This window comes from Scyliorhinus canicula, chromosome 1 (assembly GCF_902713615.1).
Source record: "Scyliorhinus canicula chromosome 1, sScyCan1.1, whole genome shotgun sequence".
In the NCBI taxonomy this organism is placed as follows: Eukaryota; Metazoa; Chordata; class Chondrichthyes; order Carcharhiniformes; family Scyliorhinidae; genus Scyliorhinus; species Scyliorhinus canicula.
Window position 1 is genome coordinate 183,221,086 of NC_052146.1, and position 9,882 is coordinate 183,230,967.

At 46.5% G+C, this 9,882-nt stretch overlaps 1 protein-coding gene across 1 annotated transcript in view; it reads right to left on the reverse strand.

Annotated features, from left to right (window-relative positions):
* The window catches only part of LOC119969954 (solute carrier family 22 member 2-like), a 42,947-nt gene extending 34,128 nt beyond the window's left edge, over positions 1 to 8,819 (reverse strand). The window contains exons 1-6 of the mRNA XM_038803924.1: positions 8,708 to 8,819; positions 8,458 to 8,612; positions 5,428 to 5,596; positions 5,225 to 5,339; positions 4,153 to 4,259; positions 154 to 368 (exon numbers count right to left, since the gene is read on the reverse strand). Of these exons, the coding sequence (XP_038659852.1) occupies positions 154 to 368; positions 4,153 to 4,259; positions 5,225 to 5,339; positions 5,428 to 5,596; positions 8,458 to 8,612; positions 8,708 to 8,754 (808 nt within the window). The 5' untranslated portion in view covers positions 8,755 to 8,819. The remainder of the gene's footprint in view (positions 1 to 153; positions 369 to 4,152; positions 4,260 to 5,224; positions 5,340 to 5,427; positions 5,597 to 8,457; positions 8,613 to 8,707) is intronic.
* Between the last annotated feature and the right edge of the window lie 1,063 nt (positions 8,820 to 9,882).

The following is a 9,882-nucleotide window of genomic DNA, read 5'->3' on the forward strand; positions in this document are numbered from 1 at the left end:
CCCCACACCGATACTTATAAAACATCATGATAGAATAATGAATGAGCTCCATATGCTGTATGTTTTAGGTGTACCATTATAGATGCCAGATTGAAGACTACACATATATATAAGGATCTGGATTAAAATACAAGATAATGACACGTGGTTTACCATCAGGTATGGTGGCCGTTATCAAGCACGATGCCCCAGCCAGAAAATTGCCTGCTGCAAAAGGAAAACGACGTCCAACTCGATCAATAAGTAGAATAATAATGATTGCTGCCGGTATTTCCACAGCTCCTGAGATGAAGAAATTGATGTAAATATTTCCTCCCAAAATTCCCAAACGCATGACAAGCCCGAGATACACCAGAGCACTCGCAAACCTGAAAAGGAGGATTTGCATTTGAGTTAACTATGAGGCTGAGCCAATATCTGCCAAGACAACGGTCATTTTATGATTGCTTTGGGTATGCTATTAACAGCCTTACATTTGGAATTGTTCTTGTAGTTATCGGTTTAACACAATGATAACTTTACCACAATACCACCAGCGTAAATCCATTGTATAGAATTAGACTACTGCCTTCTGCATGCTTTCCCTCATTCCGTGACTCTAATTTACTCTTCATGGCCGGGATTCTCCGGTATCTGGCGGGCGGGCCGTACCGGCGCCAAGGTGTGTCGTGAACCACTCCGGCGTTGGACTGCCCGGAAGGTGCGGAATCCTCCACAACTTCGGGGGCTAGGCCGGCACCAGCGGGGATCGCGCCACACCGGCCATGAGTTGGCGCATGTACGGGAGTGCCAGGAGGATCCAGCGTGATTCCAACGCATGCACAGGGGGTTTCTTCTCCACGCCAGCCATGGCAGAGCTTTACAGCGGCCAGCGCAGAGGGAAAGAGTGCCCCCACGGCACAGGCCCGCCCGCAGATCGGTGGGCCACAATCGCGGGCCAGGCCACCGTGGCCCCCCCCCCCCCCCCACCGGGCCGGATCCCCCCACGCTCCCCCGAGGACTCCGCAGGCCGCCCGCAGAGTCCAGGTGCCGCCGGTAAGGACCTTGTGTAATTTACGCTGGCAGGACTGGCCGAAAACAAGCGGCCGCCCGGCCCATCGCGGAGTGGGGAATCGCCAGGGGGCCCAAAAATCCAGCGGCAGAGAATTCGGCATCCAGCGTCGGGGCGGGATTCACGCCACCCCCCCCCCCGGCGATTCTCCGGCCCAGTGGGGGGTCGGAGAATCCCGCCCCATGTGTCTCAGAGAAAAATCCCAAGGGACATAAACACTTTAAGAGTTTGAGTCACGACTGACTCGCAAGCCTAGATTTCTATTTTCACTCGGCTGGGACACAGCTTCACTCTCCAGGGGGAATGGTTGGATATTTGGGTGCAGGAGCTCTGATTGTTCCTTCGTCATCCATTTTCAATAGGTTCTCCAAGTAGGTCAAGTATTATTACACTGAGATGCTGAAGGTGAAAAGTCAGGCCTTGTATGGCCTCCTCCAATCCAGTATTTAACATCTTCTGCATCTCACTGGCCAGTCCTAAATTCTTTTCAATGGATGAGGACTGAGGCAGTGTGGTAGCATAGTAGATAGCACAGTTGCTTCACAGCTCCAGGGTCCCAGGTTCGGTTCCCGGCTGGGTCACTGTCTGTGCGGAGTCTACACGTTCTCCCTGTGTCTGCGTGGGTTTCCTCCGGGTGCTCCGGTTTCCTCCCACAGTCCAAAGATGTGCAAGTTTGGTGGATTGGCCACACTAAATTGCCCTTAGTGTCCAAAAAAGGATAGGAGGGCTTATTGGGTTCGGGGGATAGGGTAGAAGTGAGGGCTCAAGTGGGTCGGTGCAGACTCGATGGGCCAAATAGCCTCCTTCTGCACTGTATGTTCTATGTTCTATGAGTGAACAGAGATCATTATAATTAAGTCATAGTTCATTTCTAAACATTCTAAATTAAGAGCTCTAAGTAAGTTATCGGAGTGGATATGTTGTGATCTTAAACATTTAAGAGCGTAAGAAAATATGCCATGACCTCAAGAGATTATTCTCTCTAAATATCACACAAATATGTTTGGGTCATCATTGACTACAGTTACTACATCCAATTTCTTTAAGAAGACAAAAAAAAATCATTTGATAAACTATCAAAAGATAAAGGGCTGTATTTTCTGCCCAGCGACTCCAGAATTAGGGAAACGTGATTGGACGGAGAATCACGCGTTAGCCGGAAATCGAGGCCGGTGACGGGCACCCGACGGAATGCCATGCTCCGGTGCCTCGACAACGCTGTGAATGCGTCCCATGCTGAATACCGTTGTGGGCATGAAAATTATACAATAAACGGCATTGGCATATCCTTAACGGGCCCCACCTGGCAATTGCCGGCCTCCCCGCGATGCTCTGCCTCCACCAGCATGAATTACCAATGGCGAGGTTCGCTTGTGGTATTCAAAATCAGGAAACAGGTGCCGTGGCTGCTGAGGGAGAGAAAGGAGCTATGAAAAGTGTCCAACATCGCTATAGCGTGCTGATAGTTGTGGCGCTGGCAGGGGGGGCTTCTGCCAGGACTGGAGGGAGTAGCGAGGGCAGCCAGGGGGTGGGCCATGGGGCCAGGGTGGATGGGCATGGACCATCATTGCCACAGCGTGCAAGGCAGTCATCTGGCTGCGCACACTGCTGACTGCCCACTGTGAACTTCGCGCTACGGGTCATATGGGTACCTCCCCAGGCCACCCCCTTAGGTACAATCTGGACCCAGCGACCCATCAATGGGATGGACATGCTGCAGTGCAACAAATGCCATCTTCTTGACTGGGAGAAGGGTGTGTGGGGAGTGGAGTGCCTATGAGCTCCCAGCCTATAAGCTACAAGCTCCTGCTTGTCAAGCTCTCCAGTGCCAATCCCAACCCTATTGTATCACACACCGATATGCATTGGAATTGTACTAGTTCCACGTGGCACCGGTGTGAGCCCATTAGGATGTCCGGAATTGTTCTGGGATCGGCACCACTAATCGTGCACGTAGAACACTCGCGATTCAGTCCTGGTCTCAGCACTTAGTCTCTCAAATGGAGAATCCAGCCCAAAGTGCTTTAAAGTCCCTTCTGACCCTCAAGAGCACTGAAGAAAATATCCATCATGTCAATCTAACTGTGATTGAACCCAAACTCTTATTTCAGATGACAATACAAGCCAATGAATGAAGTGTCTATGATTAGGGGGAGAAATGGGGGTGGGACGGGGGTGACGGGGGTGACGGGGGGGGGGGGGGGGGGGGGGAGGGTGCAGGTTGTGGACTTAAATTGTCCAATAATTTCTCTTCTTGGTTATTAACTGTTCACTTGAGCAGGAAAACAAGGCAAGGAATGCATGATAAACCCAGGATCCTGGGAATCACCGAGGATCACAGGGACCTTGGTGTGCATGTGCACCGGTCCCTTTAGATAGCAGGGCAGGTAGTTACAGTGGTTAAGAAGGAATAAGGGATACTTGCCTTTATCAGCCAAGGCAGAGAATTTAGCAGCAAGAAGGGTCTGATGGAACTGTATAAAACATTGGTTAGGCCACAGCTAGAGTATTCTGTGCGGTTCTGGAATCCACACTATGGGAGGGATGTGATAGCACTGGAAAGGGTGCAGAGGAGATTTACCAAGATTTTGCCTGGGTTGGAGAGTTTTAGCTATGAAGGGAGATTGGATAGACTGGGATTGTTTTCCATGGAGCAGAAGAGATTGAGGGGAGACATGATTGAGATGTAATCATAAAAGGCATAGATAGAGTAGACAGGAAGAAACATTTCTCCTTGGTGAAGGGATCAATGACCAGGGGAAATAGATTGAAGGCAAGGGGCAGGAGGGTTAGAGGCGATGTGAGGAAAAATCTTTTACCCAGATGGTGGTGGGCGTTTGGAATTTGCTGCCTGAAAGGGTGGTGGAGGCAGTGACCCTCATAACATTTAAGAATTATTTAGATGTTCACTTGTGAATCCAAGGCATACAAGGCTATGGGCAAAGTGCTGGAAAATGAGATTAGAGTTGTTAGGAGGTTGTTTTTGACTGGCACAAGCCAGAATAGCCTCCTTCTGCACTGTAGGGATTCTATGGAATAGACTGTTTCTATGGAATACGCTATTTCATGTTAATAAATACAAATTATAAAGACGATCTCACCAGTTGAACATCAGGATAAAAGTATGCTTCCTTATCTGTGGTGTTTTAACCAGGTCTAAAAATGAGGGACTCTTCAATGTGTTTTCACAATCCTCAATTTGAACTGTCTGCAAAAAAAAAATCTCAACATGTTAAAGTGTTCATGGGCGGCACGGTAGCAAGTGGTTAGCACGGCTGCCTCACAGCACCGAGGTCCCAGGTTCGATCCCGGCTCTGGGTCACTGTCTGTGTGGAATTTTCACATTCTCCCCGTGTCTGCGTGGGCCTCACCCCCACAACCCAAAGATGTGCAGGGTAGGTGGATTGGCCGTGGTAAATTGCCCCTTAATTCGAAAAAAAAATGATTGCATACTCTAAATTTTAAAAGAACATGTTAAAATGTTCAGCAGCGTCACTTGCAAACAAACTCGTGTGAAGTGAGGCTCTAACAAAATCATCAGCTCCGGACTAAAGTGATAATTGCCATCTCCTTGAGACAGCCATTAACATTAGATATTACAATCCATTGTTTCAGCAAACCTGATGATTGATAACACCGGATTTCAATAGTTTACTCAAAAGCTAAGTATTTTGCCAGATGTTCAGAATCAGTAGGTGCTGCATTTTAGACATGGTACCAAGGACACAAGTTCTTGCCTGTTAGAGGCTATATTGGCATCATGGCCACAACCTATTTTGTTATTTTTTTTCCAGTTATGCTTCAAACAGATATTTTGATGGGAAACAACAGCAACTGTCTGTCAGGGCAGGGTTGGGGATGCCATCAATTATTCCAATATTTTTAGTTTGGATATTGGGAGCCCCCATGATGCCCTGTTCTTTGTCGGTCACTCCCTAAAGCATCCTGCCGTGCAGGTGGCAGGTGAGGGCAGGTTCATCCTCGGCTGCGATTTCTCGCCAAGGCCAAATGGCCTGCTGACTCTCAAGGTCAAGGCTCACGCATGCAGAATAGCCACCCGAGAGAGGGCTGTTGCTACCCACTGCCTTCTACACCAGCACAAGGGGAGGGAGGAGGGAAATTTTGACAGCAACAAATGCATAACTTCCAATGCACAATTGCCCTGTTGTTCACCTCAATATTTATTGAGAAAGTCTGTCTGTTCTTTTTTGCTATCTTCTGCAGAATCTTCATGGCTTCTTCTTTTTTCTTTCGGGACAGGAGCCACCTTGGAGATTCTGGCATCAACCTGCAAAGGTAAGACAGCAGGTTTTTGCTATGGCACAGCTGGTTTGCAGACCCAAGCTAACAATAGCGATCTCTATCATAGATATTACCAATAGAAGGTCAGGATGCAGAAGTTTGGTATGGTAGCCGTCAGCTGCAGATTCCTCCAGGCTGGGATAAGATGAGCAACAGCAGCAAGTATTATCAGCCCGAAACTGAAACACATCTGGTTCACAATCCCCACTGTTCTTCTGTACTTCATTCCAACAAGTTCGGTAACTGGGTGAAGAACAGCACATTTTTCAGGACCTGTACTGGCCATTTCCATTCCCTTTAGCAAAAACCTCACACACTATTGCCTTCATAAGTGCATATGTTCATAAGATATAGGAGCAGAATTAGGCCATTTGGCCCATCGAATCTACTCCGCCAATCAATCATGGCTGATCTCATCCTGGTCTTAATTTCACCGTCTTGCCGGTTCTCCATAACCCTTTAATCCATTACCAAGTAATAATCAGTCTAACTCCCTCTTACATTTTGCCTTCAAAGACAAGGAACTAAGCTTCCTTCTTGAATGTTGCAAATGCCAACATTCACGGGCACTATATGGCAGCTTATTCCACCATTTAATGTACGTTCAATCACTATGCTATTTTCCCCACTTATAATATTAAATATCATCAGCACTGGGTGACTTTCTTCTGTTCCGTAACCCTATTTCTCTACTGCAGTAATTTTCCCGATTCTCTTTCTTGTTTCTGACGTGACAGCTAAAGCTCGGTTAGTGACACCCTGAGTCAGGAGGTTCAAGACTCACTCAACATGAAGGCATAAATCAAGGTTAACACTCTAGTGCTGTCCTAAAGGAGTGCTACATTGCCGGAGATGCATCCTTTCAGGTGAAATGTTCGGCCTCTCAAATGGCCCTACTTTCAAGTAGAGCAGTCCCACCAGAGTCGCCATAAGTAGAGCAGGAGATTTATCCCTGGTGTGCTCCGCCATTCAAAGAGATCATGACTCATCTGTGAGCAAATTGGCTGCTGCATTTCCTACAGTGACTACACTGCAAACAAAAAACACTTCATTGGCTGCAAAGCGCTTTGAGACATTGCGTGGGTGTGAAGGCGCTATATAAATCCATCTCGCCCATTCTTTCATCTGCACAAAATTTCTGGCCTTCACCTTGTCAATTTTGTGAATTTACACACGTGAAAATTATATTTGAGGACACTATTCCTCAAAAGTAGCCCCAGGTAGAAGAAAAGAATGTCGCCAATAGCCAGATACATCGTAACAAGAGAGCAAATAATCTGCAAGTTACATTCTAATTTAAATCTTGTGCTTTGAAGTGAATTCTTCCCAAATTACCATTCAAATAGTTAATGTAATCACATGAAATCGTTTCCTCCATTTGTTGAATATTTAATTTCTGTTTATATTACAAGAAGGAGCGATTGGCCCTTGTTGGAAAATGATAGATCCTGCTGCTGGTACCCAATTCATTTTTTCCAATTAAGGGGCAACTTAGCGTGGCCAATCCACCTACCCTGCACATCTTTGGGTTGTGGGAGTGAGACCCACACAGACATGGGGAAAATGTGCAAATTCCACACGGACAGTGGCCCGGGGCCAGGATCAATCCCGGGTCCTCGGTGCCATGAGGCAGCAGTGCTGACCACTGTGCCACCGTTCCACCCCTCGACTGCTGGTCGAGCAGAACAGAATCCCAATTACCTCCTTTCGGTTAGTGATTTTGAAGTGATCAGCTAGACATTGACAGCACTAACTCTGTTTGAAATGGTCCAGGAGCTGTCAATCACAGCCTGATGTTTATAAACAATGCAGATAGAGCACTTCAAATTTACTCAACCATGAGGAAAGATGACTGGAACAATGCTGACTGTTGGGGGGTGTGTGGAAGCGATCAATCACAGCCTAATAAAATCAATATTAAAGTGAAATTAATGAATGGTTTGCAGATCAAAGGTCTAAGGCGGATTAAACACAGCTAATCGGTTTTCTGTTACCAAGGTTTGACAGGTGGTGCTTCCTGTGTCTGAGCCAGCAGGTGTGCTGTACAGGTGAGTTTTAAAGGAGTGATTTTTTTTTCACTGCCTCTGTCTGGACTGCTGTCTAGCTTCAAGATAGGTGTCTCCCTTCTGGGGGATTTCTGACAGGGGTCTATTTTCTGGGGGTCTGTAAGGGGTCTCCTTATTTAGGAGATCTATTGTGGAGGATCTCTTTATTTTGAGGGTCTCTGGGAGGTCTCTCTATTTAGGGGGTCACTGGGTAGGGCTCTTTACTTGGGGGTCTCTGGATGGTCCCTTTATTTAGGGGGTCTCTTTATTTAGGGGCTCTCTGGGGGTCTCCTTATTTCGAGTGTCTTGGGGGGCAGATCAGGTCTTACTGGGAGGAAGGGGGGACCCAGAAAATCTGGGAGTGGGGGCTGAATTGTGATGTCGGGATTGGGTGGCCTGCCATGGGACCTCGCTATCGGGCCGCCCGCCCAAATGGCAGCCCAATAGCGGGATTCCCTCGGTACTCACTCGCAATCCTCGCCATGCATAAATTGGCGTGGCCAAGTATTGGGAATTGGTTCCTGATCTGCACTCCCAGCTGGTGCAAACAGGTGCAATTCTGCTCCGGTGGGATAACATATTCTCCCAAACGGACTATTCCGCCCTTTGAGAATGATATTTCTGAACTCTAAGGGAATCAAGGGATACAGGGATTGGACAGGAAGTAAAGTTGAGGCCAAAGATAGTAATGATCCTATTGAATGGCATAGCAGGCTCCAGAGGATGTAGGCCTATTCCTGCTCCTCTTTCTTATTTTCTTATCTTCTTATGTTCAATACCTGATTCAGTTGGAATCTCTATAATAAACAATTGAACAATTAACAATCTAATAAGAACTTAAGAACACAAACCACAAAGGAAAGAACAATGTTCGTTTATTTAGTGCCATTTATGATGACATCCCAAAGTGTTCAATAGCCAATGGAATACATTTAAAAACGTGAGGAAACTAAAAATAATACCAATAGGTAAGTAAAAAGGGTTATCTACTGGTAGCAAATAAACATTGATAATTGTAGGAGTAAATACTTATTCCGAATAGAAAATGTAAAAGCTTACTTAAGACATAGGCACTCAGCCAGCCACCCTTGCTGAGCAATCCTTGCAGAATGCGGAAGATGGTGAACCAAAGATAATTTGGCGCAAATGCCACTGCCAGCCCTGCAACCGAGGTGGAAAATACGGAAAACAAGAAGCACCGTTTTCTACCATATCTACAAAAAGCAAAGGAATGGTTTCAAGTTTCAATATGTTCAAAAATATGGGATATTATCAAATGTGCAATTGGAAAATGACGAGTTAAACCTACATGTCTGCTCCAAATCCCAGGAATATTGTTCCAAGCATGAATCCCATGTTTAGACAGGCCTGGGACAGGTCCACCTTCCAAGCTTCAGCACACACAAGTCCAAACTGTACAAGTGACACGGGTAAACAAGCAAGACAGCATAACGTTATTAATCTGACATTTCACACTTCTACCGCTTATTTATCACAGCTAAACCTGATATTGTGCTATTGCATGACCATGGATGACATAGACATAGAATTTACAGTACAGAAGGAGGCTATTCAGCCCATCAAGTCTGCACTCTTGGAAAGAGCACCCCATCCAAGGTCCACACCTCCACCCTATCCACGTAACCCAGTAACCCCACCCAACACTAAGCGCAATTTTGGACACTGTGGGCAATTTAGAATGGCCAATCCACCTAACCTGCACATCTTTGGACTGTGGGAGGAAACCGGAGCACCCGGAGGAAACCCACGCACACACGGGGAGGATGTGCAGACTCCGCACAGACAGTGACCCAAGCCGGAATCGAACCTGGGACCCTGGAGCTGTGAAGCAATTGTGCAATCCACAATGCTACTGTGCTGCCTCTCTCCATCAAGTATCACTGATTATGTGATAAGGACAGTAACGTTCGAGAATGTTCGCACTTCTGAGCTCTACCTGCAGTGAGGTAAAGTGTGATGTTTCCCTGATCCGGCTGAGGTTGGTGAACAGAGAACGGACCATGGATTATACCTGGGTTTTCATGATCTATATGCTATAATTCCACTCAATTCCTTTATTTACTAACCCTTTGAGAAGTCCTTCTGTAGACTTGAACTGGGCAAGTCACATGAAGAGCTGTGCTTTTGGGAACATAAAGGAGTTGGAATTGAATCTATTTAGCACAAACACTGAAAAACATTTTCACCCCCAAAATCCAGGGCTTAAGGTCCCCAGTTATCAATTTGCTGGGATCAGGACTTCCTATTCCAGACAGCAGCAAAGACAAAGAGGGAGGTTAGAAAAGATAAACCTGAGAATGAGAGGGGACAAAGGTATAAAAAAAGAAACAAAAGGCAAATATAAGAGGATGATCATGAAGGAGGAAAGGGATAGTGAGCAATGGGGGGAGTAAATAAGTTGGCACCGTTTTCACAGAGGGTTGAGTATTGAGGTTATACAACTGTCATGTGAGAGTACCTTTA